We start from the raw sequence: 16,792 nt of genomic DNA on the forward strand, positions 1-16,792 counted from the left end.
AAATGAAAACTTTCTAAGAGAAAATTGTGAGTGTGGTGGGTCTTAAAATGACAACATGAATCACAACTGTTAGGAACTAATTAGCACCGTCCTTTGTTTGTTTTTGACCTAAATCACTGAAATTGAGTTTGATTAAACAATAGCAGTGGGTATTATTTCTGGTCTGCAAATTGAGATACAATGTAAATCTAAGCTGGAGACAGATTTTTGTTACCAGCTTCAGCCTAAATATTATACTTGCAATGTGCATAAATCCTTTTCTGTGAAGTACATGTGAATAAAGCAACAAATGCCCATACATCTTTAGAATGAAAATGTATTACTGGCAAATAAAATGTGTGAGGAGTGAGTGGCTTCAAATGGACATGTCTGTTAGTATAGAACCTAACTAGGCATAGCATTGCTTTCTCCATATGCTGTTAAAGCTTGGCCTCTCAAAATTCAACCTTGATCTGGCTTGTGTTATTATATGTGACTTCTCCAAATCCATTGCGAATCTGCTGCCTGGCTGGAAGTGCCTGGCGAACGATCGGCACAGTCATAACACACAGATGGTTGCAAACCGGGATCAACTAATCGCAGAACACTTTACAATTAGGCATTCAAACGTATGGAGTGGGATTCATTCACAACACTTAGGTTCCAAGAGAGCTTATTTGAGAATTAAATTATTTTTGAAAGCTTCATTTTTAATTTTTGTAGTTTAAAAATGTGCAATATTTGGAGTCTTCCTTTGTGGCAAATGTTGATAGTATTTTATTTGTTTTTCAGACCATGGTCCTTCTGCTTCACAGTCAGCGGCAGTACATCTTTGAATATGATCTGCTGGATCGGCTGTCTGCCATCACGATGCCAAGTGTTGCTCGTCACACCATGCAGACTATCCGTTCTATTGGCTACTACCGGAACATCTACAACCCCCCTGAAAGCAATGCCTCGGTGATAATGGACTACAATGAGGAAGGACAGCTGTTGCAAACTTCTTTTCTGGGAACTGGTCGGAGAGTTTTGTTTAAATACAGACGGCAGACAAAACTCTCTGAGATATTGTACGATAGCACCAGAGTAAGTTTCACTTACGATGAAATGGCAGGGGTGCTGAAAATGGTCAACCTCCAGAATGATGGCTTTACCTGCACCATTCGTTATCGGCAGAGTGGACCGTTGATTGATAGACAGATATTTCGCTTTACAGAGGATGGAATGGTGAATGCTAAGTTTGAATACTCCTATGACAATAGCTTCAGAGTAACAAGCATGCAAGGGGTTATCAATGAAACCCCACTACCAATTGAGCTTTATCAATTTGATGACATTTCCGGTAAAGTAGACCAGTTTGGAAAATATGGTGTCATCTATTATGATATAAACCAAATCATTTCGACATCTGAGATGACATACACGAAACATTTTGATGCACATGGCCGCATCAAAGAGATTCAGTATGAAATTTTGAGATCATTAATGTACTGGATTACTATTCAGTATGATAATATGGGGAGAGTAACCAAACGAGAGATTAAGATTGGGCCGTTTGCAAACACAACAAAATATGCTTATGAGTATGATGTTGATGGGCAGCTGCAAACAGTTTATCTTAATGAAAAGCTCGTGTGGCGCTACAACTATGATCTGAATGGCAATCTTCACTTGCTCAACCCAAGCAATAGTGTACGCCTGACTCCGCTGCGCTATGATCTCAGAGACAGGATAACTCGGCTAGGTGATGTGCAGTATCGGCTGGATGAAGATGGATTTTTGCGTCAAAGAGGGACTGAGATCTTTGAATATAGTTCAAAGGGCCTTCTCACCAGGGTCTACAGCAAAGGTAGTGGCTGGACTGTGGTATATCGTCATGATGGGTTTGGTCGTCGAGTTTCCAGCAAAACCAGTCTTGGGAAGCACCTTCAGTTTTTTTATGCAGATCTGAATTACCCAACCAGGATAACTCATGTTTATGACCATTCTAGCTCACAGATTACCTGCCTCTACTATGACCTTCAAGGCCACCTTTTTGCCATGGAAATTAGCAATGGTGATGAGTTTTACATTGCTTCAGACAACACTGGAACACCACTGGCCGTGTTTAACCGGAATGGTCTAATGCTTAAACAAATTCAATACACTGCTTATGGTGAGATCTATTTTGACTCCAACCCTGATTTCCAACTGGTGATTGGATTCCATGGAGGCCTTTATGACTCCTTAACTAAGTTGATTCATTTTGGAGAACGAGACTATGACATTCTGGTAGGTCGGTGGACTACACCAGATATTGGAATCTGGAAAAGAGTAGGAAAGGATCCTGCACCATTCAACCTATACATGTTTAGGAACAACAATCCAGTTAGCAAAATACACGATGTTAAGGATTATATTACAGGTAAATATACCGTAATGCATGGGCATAGATACTTTAGAGTTGTGTGCTACACTAACAATTTAAGTTACTCATTTATACTGTCTACCTTTTAAGGTATACTGTTAGTCTGAAAAATGTGTTTCCCTTCTTTTTCACTTAATTTTTTGATTGGCTCGTTAGTTATCCACTTTATTTAAAATACTTATATGTTGAAATTAATATTGACCATCCAGATAGTCAGTATTTATATCTGTCAGACATTATTCCAGTGTAAAATATATGGGCTTCATTCATAGATAAAGCATACATCTCTAGATGCATAGGTGTATGTCTATAGAATGTAGCAAATTTGCACACAGAGGCTTACACTATTAGCTAAAAAGGAAAGACATTTTTATTTAGTTATTCCTTTAACTGAAAGGTATGCTTTGAAGGTTTCCCTAGCACTCACACTCATTCCAAAATATGGTATAGTAGAGTACTTTACTACACTACCTCCACAATTTGCACCTGATCTTTAATGTTTATGTTAGCAAAACATTACAAATATTTGTGATAGCCCACTAAGCTATGACTCTTCTTGGTTGGCACCTACAAATGTGAAAATCTACATGTTATATAGGATTTCTGAGTATGTAAGTGACATCTCTGCATCCAAAACTGCCATTGTAATTTTTTGACAGTTCTTGTGAAGCATTTCAAACTACCGAATAATATTTGGTAAAATCTGTGCAAAATGGCACACACATTATGCCCTCTTCCTGTGCAGCATAAACTACTAGAAATGCTAAAGAAATAGTCGCAGGAAAGAGCCTTTTCATGTTCAAACAAAGCAATCAATTCATGTGAAATTTGGTTTTAATTATTTCAGTCTTAAGCAGTTCTTCATTTCTTTCGTACACACTTTACCATTCAGCCAGGTAATACAGATGTAAGGTTAGCATCTAGTGCTTATATTGAATGTTTTCTCAAAATATATTAAGTAATGTTCACAATTCTCTGTATAGCATCTGCATTAGCACCTCAGGAGATGTTCCTATGAGTCTGCACCACATCCTTATATAACAAGACATAGCTTTACTTTAATGCCTACAAGTGTTAAATGCAATAGGACAGCTTCCATGTAAAATTTATGCTTGGCCGTGAGAAATCTGTAGGACTTTAGAGCAAAGTAGAGGGGATCTTGGATTGATAAATTGTTTTTGGAGCATAAACATGCTTGGCCCAAACTAGTAAAGAGGAACTATAATCTATTTTTTTGGGCCTTGTCTTGAGGCAGTTGATGTTTGCCATGTGCCACTTATGTCATATTTTGTTAGAATGTTAGAAAGATATATATGTATGTGTGTGAATATATATGTAAATTATTTAACCTAGTGGCGGCTCCTAGGTAGTTATAGTTAGGACCTTGTTTCTACAGAAATATTGTTTTTTGGCTTGCCTATATTTTTGGTGCTGGTTGATAAATCTTCATGATTTTTTTTTTTTTTTAAATGAGACGCTAACTTCAGCTGCTGTCTGGAAAGTTTTGGGGTGATCCGTCAATTAGGGGTCGAGGAAAAAGGGGGGGTCCCAAAACATGCTTTCCCCATGTTAATTCCCATAGAGTTTTGAAAAGGACTACAGACCGAACCGCTGGACGGAATTACACAACATGTGGCAGAAAGGTAGCTCTTGATCCAGAAAGTTTGATGTAAATCCGTTCAGTAGTTTTCAAGATATTAAATAAAATTCAAATTTATACATATAGGGGCGCGAAGGCTCTGTGAACCCTCCTGATCTCGTGCTGAGATCTGCTTGGCTGCCAACACTTCAACAAGGAAGTGTTGGCAGCCGTCTTAGGACTCTGCTTAAGTCGCGTCCCTGAAAAAATGATTTTAAGAAAAGAAAAGGGGCCAGGGTAGGGGCACCCTGACACCTTAGCTCCGGTGCTGGGGTTTCAGAGGGACCCTGCCAGGACAAAAAAGCATTTTTTTCATAGTTTTCTCAGAGAGTTGCGATGGATCCAGTGAAAATTCAAACAAAGAAAAAAAAAGTGCGGGCTCCCGGGCTTGTTTTGTAAAAAAAAAAAAAAAGCCCCTAGGTGGGCCAGGTCCTAGGGACATGGTTTTAAAAAAGTAAGGGGGCACATGGGCCCCCCTTGTGAGGCTTATTTAACGCCAGGGACCACCACCTCTTTGGGGCTAAATATTTATAATAGAAGGGCAGCGTGGAGGACCACCACCTCCCCGAGACTAAATCAGAGTAATGGGGGGCCGTGCTGACTCCCCCAGGGACCACCGCTGTCATGGCGACCAAGGGGCAGTAATGGGGAGGCCCCTCCTGGACCCAATAATGGCCCTGGGGACCACCACCCGTCAGGGCCAGCTCCTGCTATGTCCCGGGGTGCCCACCCTGAGGACATAGCTGTTTAGTCTGACTTGGAGAGAGCTTTGTCAGCTCCCGCCAAGTTAGAGCAAACTCAACTCCGCTCCCAGGAAGCGAGAGCTGTCAAAAGCTCTTGCTTGCTAAGAGCAGAGTTATTGTCTGTTTCCCTGCCTGCACAGTTCCGGGCAGGGAAAGAGATGAATGGATTGCTCTCACAGACAGGGAGCTGCATGTTTGGTAGCTCCCTGTCTATGACAGCAGTGCCTGCTCCTTCAGGAGGCTGGGAGCTAGCTGGGACTGTGTGGGCATTCAAGCTCCCCCGCGGTCTCCAACGCTGCTGACCAGGTGCCCTGGAGGGCACCCCGTTTGACATGGCCGGGCCCTTGGTTATGGGGTTACCAGGGCCGAGATCAGCCTGGGAAGGGGGACTGCATGGCCCCCTCCCACATTAAAAAAATATATAGAGATTTTAAGGCTGGACCCCGGGGATTGGGGGTTCCTAGGGCCAAGATGGGGTAACTAACTTGTGCCCTCACCATGCACTGCTAATTACCCCCGATATTACAGCACTCATGACAACCTTTATAACGTCAAGGCAAATATCAATGATACATTAGTAGTCAAATTATTGTAGAAAAAACTGTGCAGGATGGGGTGCGAGTTTGTTACCGTAGGCTGTTATAGTTACTTGAAATAACTCTAACCATAACTGATGAATTTTTCTGGTTTTGTGCAATTAAATTCAGAACCTAACTATACCGTCCCTGTAACCTTTGTTTTTTAAGCGAATATCTATATATAGACAGATAGATAGATAGATAATTTCCACTTTTGGCCAAATATATTAATAACCCATTATCTGCAAACCTTAACAGTGCCATATTTTTATTCCCGATCTTGGGGTTAATAATTATAACAAAATAAATATTCATACAAATCATAAATTTACAATGAAAATGGAATAGGGCCAAGATGAAAAGGAGGTACTAAATCAGTATTATGGATGAGAAACCTGATCTATGTGTTCATATGTTTAGAATAAGGATTTTTTACATGAGGGAAAACACTGCAGCGTAAACAGGGCACAATTCGCTCCTTGGAACAGCCAATAGATAGGAGGTCACAGCCAGTAAAAGAAATACCTAGCCACCGAGAGCAGACGTCTTTGCGAATGAGAAGAAAAGCATTTGTAAATGCAGAAGCAGTCCAGCTTAGGCGTCTGCACAATGGTCATCAGATAGGGTAATAAGGAAGAATAACAAGCATTGGCAAAGGCAATAGGTGTCTTCCATTAGAGCTATTGTCTTTGCCAGTGTTTTATAGCCATGCTGTACAGCAACGTGGATGCTTTGCAGTGTAACTACTCAACCACCTACAGGGATTGGTAGATGCCCAGGATGTTATGACAGAAGTGCCAGCTGGCTTCCGTTCCTGTGTAGAAACTATTGATCAGGGTATTTGCCTCTATATGATTTCATATAAATTTACAGTAATCAGGAGGTCTTCACTGTACTTTGTCTTCTAGATCTAAAAGCGGCCTTCAATTCAGTGCATAGGGGCAAACTATGGAGATCACTGCTGGGATTAGGGGTTGATGTTTCCCTAGTTAAACCTATAGCAGCATTGCATTTAGGTAATATTGCCAGAATACGGGATGGGAGGAGAGTGTACAGAACCCTTCTAGGTTCAAAAAGACATCCGGCAAGGCCGTGTTTTGGCGCCATTACTTTTTAGCCTCTTCCTGAATGATGTGGTTTACTATCTCCTAGAGGAGCAGCTAGGTGTTCCTGTCATAGACGGTAGGAGGGTCCCAATATTGTTATTTGCAGATGAAGCTGTGCTTATGGTGTGTGCACAGAATGCAGGCTACTTGGTCGCTTTGCAAAGTACTGTGAGAAAAAAATCACTGATTATCAACTGTAGTAAGACTATGAGTATGGCCTTGCGGCCATCTCCTAGCGTTAGGTGAAAACTAGTGATTGATGGTGAACTAATTGAGGCTACCGAGCACTTTGACTATTTGGGTCTGCGGCGGATAACTTAAATTGAGACAGTAATGTACGGAAGGCGGCTATAGTCTTAAAACAAGCAGCTGGGGCAATATTGAAGTTTAGGCATAAGGCTGGTGCCAGAAGTATAAGTACTATCTTGAAAATATACGCCCAAAAGGCAGTGGCTACAGAGCTTTGGGGATATTCGAACATCAGTGTGCTACAAGTAGCTGAGAATAATTTTCTAAGATCCTTATTCGGGTTAGGGCCCAGAACCCCCTTGAAGGCCCTCTTTGCAGAGTTTAGCCTGGTGCCAATATCAGAACTAGCAGCCATAAGCCCAGTACTATCCTGAGTAAGGTTACTACGTAACTCTAAGGCAGTAGGGTATTTGGAAACTCTTGAAGAGGTCACTTTGAGTGGCGGACTTGGGGGGCATTCGTGAGGGGCTCATGTTGAAAAGGTCTTAGGAAATCTTCGTCTAGAGGCTTTGTGGGCAGAACTCGGCAGAGTGAGACAGGACACTACTTGTCAGGTTAAGGACCGGTACCACAAGCTCATTAAGATAAGGGTATATGAGGAACTTAGGCCTGAATCAATTACAATATATTATTTTAATACAGGGAGTGCAGAATTATTAGGCAAATGAGTATTTTGACCACATCATCCTCTTTATGCATGTTGTCTTACTCCAAGCTGTATAGGCTCGAAAGCCTACTACCAATTAAGCATATTAGGTGATGTGCATCTCTGTAATGAGAAGGGGTGTGGTCTAATGACATCAACACCCTATATCAGGTGTGCATAATTATTAGGCAACTTCCTTTCCTTTGGCAAAATGGGTCAAAAGAAGGACTTGACAGGCTCAGAAAAGTCAAAAATAGTGAGATATCTTGCAGAGGGATGCAGCACTCTTAAAATTGCAAAGCTTCTGAAGCGTGATCATCGAACAATCAAGCGTTTCATTCAAAATAGTTAACAGGGTCGCAAGAAGCGTGTGGAAAAACCAAGGCGCAAAATAACTGCCCATGAACTGAGAAAAGTCAAGCGTGCAGCTGCCACGATGCCACTTGCCACCAGTTTGGCCATATTTCAGAGCTGCAACATCACTGGAGTTCCCAAAAGCACAAGGTGTGCAATACTCAGAGACATGGCCAAGGTAAGAAAGGCTGAAAGACGACCACCACTGAACAAGACACACAAGCTGAAACGTCAAGACTGGGCCAAGAAATATCTCAAGACTGATTTTTCTAAGGTTTTATGGACTGATGAAATGAGAGTGAGTCTTGATGGGCCAGATGGATGGGCCCGTGGCTGGATTGGTAAAGGGCAGAGAGCTCCAGTCCGACTCAGACGCCAGCAAGGTGGAGGTGGAGTACTGGTTTGGGCTGGTATCATCAAAGATGAGCTTGTGGGGCCTTTTCGGGTTGAGGATGGAGTCAAGCTCAACTCCCAGTCCTACTGCCAGTTCCTGGAAGACACCTTCTTCAAGCAGTGGTACAGGAAGAAGTCTGCATCCTTCAAGAAAAACATGGTTTTCATGCAGGACAATGCTCCATCACACGCGTCCAAGTACTCCACAGCGTGGCTGGCAAGAAAGGGTATAAAAGAAGGAAATCTAATGACATGGCCTCCTTGTTCACCTGATCTGAACCCCATTGAGAACCTGTGGTCCATCATCAAATGTGAGATTTACAAGGAGGGAAAACAGTACACCTCTCTGAACAGTGTCTGGGAGGCTGTGGTTGCTGCTGCACACAATGTTGATGGTGAACAGATCAAAACACTGACAGAATCCATGGATGGCAGGCTTTTGAGTGTCCTTGCAAAGAAAGGTGGCTATATTGGTCACTGATTTGTTTTTGTTTTGTTTTTGAATGTCAGAAATGTATATTTGTGAATGTTGAGATGTTATATTGGTTTCACTGGTAATAATAAATAATTGAAATGGGCATATATTTTTTTTTGTTAAGTTGCCTAATAATTATGCACAGTAATAGTCACCTGCACACACAGATATCCCCCTAACATAGCTAAAACTAAAAACAAACTAAAAACTACTTCCAAAAATATTCAGCTTTGATATTAATGAGTTTTTTGGGTTCATTGAGAACATGGTTGTTGTTCAATAATAAAATTAATCCTCAAAAATACAACTTGCCTAATAATTCTGCACTCCCTGTAATGTCTATGATCCTGCCCCTATAGATAACCTGGATCTGCTATGCCCCAAACTGAAGTGCTCTCTGTATATAAAATATAGGTGGTGTACTGCCACTCAGAGGTAATCTAGCCCATACACGTTAGGCTAGTGTCTGAACTAGAGTACTGTGATTGTATCCTTGGGAAGGTAGACAATGTTGTCCACTTCACCCTGTTTTGCAGAAAATGTGTTGCAGCTCAGGGACTGTGGCTTTACCCCCTTTTCAAGTCTAGAGGGACAAACTTTGTTGAAGCTGCACTAACACTCTGTGTAAGGCTCAGCAACATTAGTCCACATAACTCAGTAGCCTCATTTATATGGGCTGCCTGGCCTTGCTTGCGGGAGTTACCAGCCAAGCTGGGGTTGACCGAATCATAAGATCTTTACAAGTCTCCAGCTTTTGTGTTTCTGTGTGATGGAATTAGTTACTTCCTCCTGTATAAATGGGGCTGGCCTCAGTAGTTACATTTAATGTCTTGCCATAGCTAACTGTTGTATGCGCAAGCACTTTCTCCCTTCTAATATCTTCTGTACAATGAGGGTCAGCCCCAATAGTTTTTTTTTATTTTTAAATGCCTTTTCACTAATTGCTATATGCACAAACACTTTTTCCCCTGAGTCCCCCTTTCAAAGTTTCTTTTGCATACTTGGGGGTCGCTCTTTGTAGTCATAGATGGCGGCACTGCATTTGTATATACATATGCAAGGTTGTTCTATGAATCAATGAATGGCTTGTGTGGAGCTGCTCTGTCGCTTATATACCTAATGATTACTTGTTTTATATATGCTAATACATTTTTATTGTTTTATATTATTGTGAGGCTTGTAAGTGAAATAATAAATAAACTTTAAAGTGTGGCTAAAACATTTTTTTAAAGTGTTATGACACAGCCAGGGATTGTTTGCTTTATTTTATTTAAATTGCTTTAGCGCTAGATGTATCATAGTACTATTTTTTTTTTATTTTCAGCCATGCTGAACAGCAGCCTCACTGCTGTACAGCATGTCTACAAACCATTGCCAGAGTCGGCAACACCCATGCTGTACAGCATGAACAAAAGGCAATGGCAGAGGCCATAGTCTCAAACGTAGGACCTATTAGCTTTGCCAATGTTTGTTAGGTCTCTGCACAACACCCGCCATTCTGAGCAAATCTCCCCATGTGTGAAAAAGAAATACAAATGTCATTTGACAAATAAATGCATCACATAAAGAAAGCAATTGTCCATGCCTGAGTGAAAATACATTTGGAAGCAGATAATATCTGTTGTCACAATAAAAGCAGATAACATTTGTGGTCAGAAAAAACATCCATTTCAAAGTAGAAAAGGGATTCCTTGAAGTTTGTGTGGCATAGTAAAACATTGTTATACGTGGTCAAGAGGCTCAACAAGGATTACCGGAAGAAAAGAAATAAAAGTAGTGCCTCATTCACAGTGTGATCAGCGGAAGGACATCAGTCAAGCTGAAGCAATCAGTATGGTCCATGCTTCAGTCAAAAGAAGAGGAAGTAAAGCCAGCATGCGCTGGCTGATTAGAAGACAGCAAATAAGAGTGACAATGAATGACAACTAATGTTAAGCAGTGGTCGGGCTGCAAGTGCCTTTTTGTAAGTTAGAGTGCATGCTTTGCATGCACTCTCATCTGACACTGCTGAATTCATAGGAGGTGGGAGGACTTAGGAGATAGTTTAGCCTCCCTCACCCATCTCTACTGGTAGGGAAAATAAAAGGAGTAAAAAATAATTAGACATTTCAAAGTAAAAGCATTCGAAGTACAGGTGACAATGTTGATTAAAAAATCGAAGTCATAGGGTTGTGATCCATTTTCTAAATCCAAACATGATCTGTGGCATTCCTAAATATGAGCTACGATCAAAGCTTTGCAGGACAAACACCTCTGAGTAGAGTGTGTCATGTGAGTCATGCTGCAAAATGTCTGCAAATCAAGTGAGGCACAGCTAACTTCAGAATGAGCGTTGTTACTCTTAATCCATTTGGCCAAAGTTAGTGGACTCTTTTAAGACCAGCCTTTGGTGAGCTGTGGGGAGTAGAGTGAACAGTAATGTGGATACATTCTCCAAAAGAACATGAGTACATTCCTCAAATCATTTTCCATCCTGAAAGAGAGGAATCTGTCACTTTTATCCAGTGGTGCCTTAGGCCGTACCTTCGGCCCACAGATAAACCCTTCTCTAACCCTGTTCCAAAATGTTCCACTTACTAGTCACGGAGGGATCTTTGGTTCCAGCTGTGTTCAATGCCCCTGAAACATGAGACATTCGACACAATTTCCTAATGATTTTTAGGCTTGTCCTTTTTCATGTGCTCCAGCTTCGCAGTAGGGTCCAGTAGAAGATTGCTCAGAGCCACTTTCTCATTTGATCCTGCTGTGATCACAGAGCACATCAAAGGGAACGACCAGAGACGGCACATAAAGCTAATAGGTTTTTAATTTACAATGAAAAAGTGTGTCGCTCGACTTATTAGCACTCTCCTAATCCACAGGCAACTGAATATTTGCAGATAAGAAAGAACTGGGCTTTCATGATTGCCTGCATGAATGCACCACGTTTTACGTCCCGTCTCCAGTTCTCGCTGAAGGAAAGGCGCATTATATTTAAACAGGGAATAGTCAGAGGAGCCGAATATTTTCCAGATCGTATGATCTATTATCTTACAGGTCTGGCTATTTTCTTGAGGGTCTCACCAATTTAAACTTCTTACACCTGCCAGAAGGTGTCCCCTGTTTAGCGATGAGGGGCACTCCTCCCCAGAGGAAGGGGCGTAAGCGGGGATAGTTGGCTTAAATCAGTTTTGACAGTACATTTACCGCCGGCGCCTTCGTGGGTGTTGACAGGGGTTGGAAAGAAAGGGTGGGGTGGGGGTGACTGCGTTTGCGTTTGCGTTTGCTGCTGCAGTCAAAGGTAATGTGAACGTGGGTGAGTTTGCTACAGGGAATTTTGGAGGAGAGGGAATTGCAACACCACTGTGAATCCACACGTTGAAGAAATTCAGAAAATGAAAATAGTCTCCACAATTCTGAAGCTATTATTTTAGCAACAAGAGATTTATCTGTTTTGGGACGCCAGGCCCAATGGGGCCTGATATATAAAAACGATAAAACGGCGCTAAAACCCATTTACGTATTTTTGACATTTATCTACCTTGTCTCTCTTTAATGCAGATGTTAACAGCTGGCTGGTGACATTTGGCTTCCATCTACACAACGCTATTCCCGGGTTCCCTATCCCCAAATTCGATTTGCGGGAGCCGTCATATGAACTTTTGAAGAGCCAGCAATGGGACGACGTACCGGTAAGAACCACTCGCGCCTGCCTCGCGCTCTTCCCTTCGCTCCCAGCTTAATTTTCTCTTCTGCGCCAGATACAAAAACAAGAATAAACAGAGGAGCAGTGATTAAACAAGCACGGCTATTGTGAGGTATTTGCGTATTCCTCGGTGCCTGCGGATTTTTGTTCTTTCCATCCAGCCTCTGCCTTGTCATCCACTCGGCCAGTAATTTGTTCGTTTGGAATGCTTGGGCAATATTTAAAATTCTTTTGACTTTTTCTTTGGTGTTTATTGCATTAGGCAGAGTTTTACAGCAATGCCCTAATTTGCTTTCGACAAAGCAGATGGAACAACAACCCAGAGACAAACCCTTGATGAATAATAGAGCATCGAATACCTCTTAGAAGCGGAAGTTTCCCAGTGGAAGCTCTAAAATATTGGATTTATCTCAAACTATGTCTGGAGGCAGCTCGTGATTCCCGCAATAAACATAACAAAGGCAGGGGAAGATGCAGACATACAAAAAAGATGTAAATTCTGAGCTGGTGACCTACCTGGCGGGCACCCGTAGCAGGTCCAGTCTTACCCCCCCTCTGTATTATTCAAATCTGAAGAATTGTGTGATCACCTGCTGACAGTCCTGCAGCCGAGATGACAAACACAGGGCGCGTTCGCGACTCTCTATTCATTTAGGAAAATGCCCGCGACGCTCTAGCACTTCAGATGAAAGAAAGTAAGTGGGGGGCTAAATTGCAAAGCGGAATTTTTGATAGCGTGAGCAAAGCTATTAATTTCAGGCATTCCGAGATGGAATACCGGAGGCACAATGCCATCCACAATGCCAGGTGTGGGAGGAGAGCCATTGAAGAGCTCCGCGTGGTGGGGTGGCCGCTAAGTAGGCTGGCTCGAGTGACCGAAGCGGTTCGATTATTGTGTGCTGGCATTTGCACTAGGCGGTGATTTTTCCATAAAGGAAGTACATTTCGTAATATAAGATAGTACATTTGGGGTTATTCCGTTTTTTCCCTTTCTGCAAGTGGATGGGAGAGCGCTACTTGACAGTGCCTTTTCCCAGTGGAAGTGAACTTATAAACGAGGCCAGGTTGTTGTAAGTTTACCTCCACATAAAGTCCCACCTTTTAGTAATTCGTTTTTATCAGAGCACACTACTTAGGAAGTGCTCTGAAATTGAGGTCTAAAAGTTCCAGTCCTTCATAATACATTTTTTGAAACATAATCTTTTTGACGTATTTTGTTTACTGAGTTAGCATTTTAAGTGTTGAGTATGTTGTCTGCACAACACAATTCTCCCTCTGAGTTTGAAATTTATCACGATGTATAATCAAGTCCAAATAAAAAACCAAATTCACGGTTATAAAAAAATCTCCAGTATACTTTTCCATCGGTGTTCATATAAGTATCATATTCTTTCTAGGTGGGAAACACAATTTCTCTCTATGATATGATTTCTGAGTGCATTTCAGAATCGATATCAAAACAAGGAATGATTCTAAAATTATACATACAAGCTGCTGAGTATGTGTATGCAAGCAAAAAAATATTTATATACCTTAAATAACTGCAAAGTACATACTCTTAAATTCAATATAAGAATATGTTCAAACATTCCGGACCACAAAAACATACAACATGCTGTGCAGTTGATAGTGCTTTGAATACATTTTGTGTTCCGTCTCAGAAGTAAAAGTTCACGTTTCAACCCTGTTGAGCCTGTGTGGTCATCATCAGGGCAGGTAAGTGTAGTATTAAAGAACAGTCGAATGTATGGGCAGAAAATGACAATTAAAGCACAAAGACCCTACCCTAACTCTGAATTTGTAAATGCAGAAATTCCATCATAATGACAGAATTTCAACACACATAGCTGTACTTTGGGTTCATAAAGTTCTGACAGCCCTGAAAAGATTATGAACATGCAGACCCAATTTAATTTTAGGACCACAAAGTGGAAATAGGTTTGCCGAATACTGTGCTAATCAAAGCCCCTGACTTTAAAAATAACTGTCTAGGACTAGGGTGTCTCCATCCTTTTCTGTAAGAAGAGCTACGTATGTTCAATGAAAATTACCCTGTGCTAACTAATGTTAGTGTTGAGATAGTGACCACCCCATCCAAGATTGTAAACAGCACTATCAATGTGGAATGCATGTTCCTGGATAATACATAACATCCATAGCTGCAATCCCCTTGGCACCAATGTTATACTATGAGTAATAACTCTTTCAAATTAAATCTTATCTTAATTTAATTTTTAAAATGTTTCTATTTTTTGTCAAACATCACCTCTTAAGTTCTGAAAATATACACATTTTCAACTGGAATACATGCGTTTTCATTTTGGTAAACAAATCATTCTACCAAGCAAAAGTTTCTCTATTAGTAGGCTGGATGGCACACTGGAGAGCTACTGGTAGCTCATGAGCTACTTGTTGGAGATAAGACTATTCTATTTTTTTTATAAGCCTTTAAAAACACATCAGTTGCAGTGTCTTATACATAACTTGTTTCTCTTACAACCTCTTTTTTTTCTTTTTAGCCCATTTCGGGAGTGCAGCAGCAAGTGGTAAGGCAGACAAAGGCATTCTTGTCTCTGGGAAAAATGCCTGAAGTTCAGATAAGCCGACGCAGATCCAGTGGTGAGAAATCATGGCTGTGGTTTGCAACTGTAAAGTCCCTGATTGGAAAAGGAGTAATGCTTGCTGTAAGTCAAGGCAAAGTGTTCACTAATGTGCTCAACATTGCAAATGAGGACTGCATAAAAGTGGCTGCTGTGTTGAACAATGCCTTCTACCTTGAAAATCTTCACTTCACAATAGAGGGGAAGGACACTCATTACTTCATCAAAACCACGTCCCCAGAAAGTGATCTTGGCACTTTGCGTCTGACAAGTGGTCGTAAGGCATTGGAGAATGGCATCAATGTCACTGTGTCCCAGTCTACCACTGTGGTCAATGGTAGGACTCGCAGGTTTGCTGACGTGGAAATGCAGTATGGGGCTCTGGCCCTCCATGTTCGCTATGGCATGACTCTGGATGAGGAGAAAGCGCGAATCCTGGAGCAGGCCAGGCAAAGGGCTCTTTCAAATGCTTGGGCCAGAGACCAACAGAGAGTGCGGGATGGAGAGGAAGGTGCCCGACTCTGGACAGAGGGTGAGAAAAGGCAGCTGCTAAGTGCCGGCAAAGTACAAGGATATGATGGGTACTATGTACTCTCAGTGGAGCAATATCCAGAGCTAGCGGACAGTGCCAATAACATGCAGTTTCTGAGACAAAGTGAAATTGGTAAAAGGTAACACACTGGCCTTTTGTAGGCTGCCAAAGAGACTGAATACATATCTTCTGAAAAGATGATAGAAGCTATTTTGCTGCATCACTTCTTGAGCCTAAACGACATGTTTGCTCAGAAATTTTTCTGTAGCACAATCTGACTTGGACTCTAAAAATAAAGAGCCTTGCACGGGATTGATTTCCCGACTAACAAAAACTTTGTATTTCTCTGAATGACCTTAAAGGTGATTTGCTTTAAAGAGTATGTTTACATATGCATATCACAGCACTCGGACTGGACAGTATAACTGAAGCCTATAGGCTTTCCAGTAGGCTGTATCTATGTTCTTTGAAACACTGTTCTTCACTAATGGTTCAAACAGTGTTTCTCAATATTAACAACATGTTGACCTTTGCTTACAGGAAGTAGTCTCTCTTTCTCTGTCTCTTTCTCTGCATAGGATGTGGTATATATCTCTGTTAATTTTAAAAATGTTGGAGAAAATTACTGTTTATAGATGATAAAACAGCTTTTACTGTGCTGCTTTGTAGAAGGACATTGGCACAAGTGACATATGCTACCATGGAAGTTTAATCATGGATTTTACAATGTCGACATGGTTCACCTTGTGAGAAAAACATGGCAAGTCAAACCCTTGAAATGGACAAGCAAGGGAAACCCAGAGTCTTTTTTTGTAAATTATGTGCGACAAGTTGTTTATGGATTTTTATAAGAATAACAATTTACTGTACATCAAATATTAGTCTCAGAGGAGTTAATTTATGTAAAGTGTTTCAAAAGGGTTTATACAAAAAATAAAATTATAAAAATAGGAAACTGTGGATTTTTGAGACTTGTCTTCTTTTTTATATGTGTTGTATCTTTGCGACAGAACCTTTCCTGTAACCTATCTACATTTTTGCATATCTATTGTGGCTTCAAGATTAGAGTTCATATTTTTGTAGTATAATTTGATTGGCATTGCCTACCCTTCTACCACTGGTTCTAAAGTATAATATGTTACTTGTAATACAGCTACAGAAAGCCACAAAAAAGAAACATGTATATTGTTTTATTACGCTAATACACATTGTTGATCTTACAATGTTTAATTTTCTTTCAACAGACAATACAGTGGGAAGTCAAACTTTATAGTGCCAAAAATCTATGAGATCCTGATATTGTAAAATGGAGTGGCATGTATTTTACGCTTTTGATTTGCTCTGACACTTTTTGCTGTCTACAAGATAACATTTCGTTTTTTTTGTGCCCCTTTTACCATTTCTGC

The 16,792-nt window shown here is 41.0% G+C and overlaps 1 protein-coding gene across 8 annotated transcripts in view; it reads left to right on the forward strand.

Moving 5' to 3' along the window:
• Nucleotides 1–16,346, forward strand: part of TENM3 (teneurin transmembrane protein 3) — a 1,099,611-nt gene extending 1,083,265 nt beyond the window's left edge. For all 8 annotated transcript variants that reach the window (XM_069244742.1, XM_069199199.1, XM_069199207.1 and 5 more), the window contains 3 exons: nucleotides 772–2,383; nucleotides 12,110–12,240; nucleotides 14,774–16,346. In XM_069244742.1, the coding sequence (XP_069100843.1) occupies nucleotides 772–2,383; nucleotides 12,110–12,240; nucleotides 14,774–15,529 (2,499 nt within the window). In that variant the 3' untranslated portion in view covers nucleotides 15,530–16,346. The remainder of the gene's footprint in view (nucleotides 1–771; nucleotides 2,384–12,109; nucleotides 12,241–14,773) is intronic.
• The last annotated feature ends 446 nt before the right edge of the window (nucleotides 16,347–16,792 follow it).

This window comes from Pleurodeles waltl, chromosome 1_2, assembly GCF_031143425.1.
Source record: "Pleurodeles waltl isolate 20211129_DDA chromosome 1_2, aPleWal1.hap1.20221129, whole genome shotgun sequence".
Lineage (NCBI taxonomy): Eukaryota > Metazoa > Chordata > Amphibia > Caudata > Salamandridae > Pleurodeles > Pleurodeles waltl.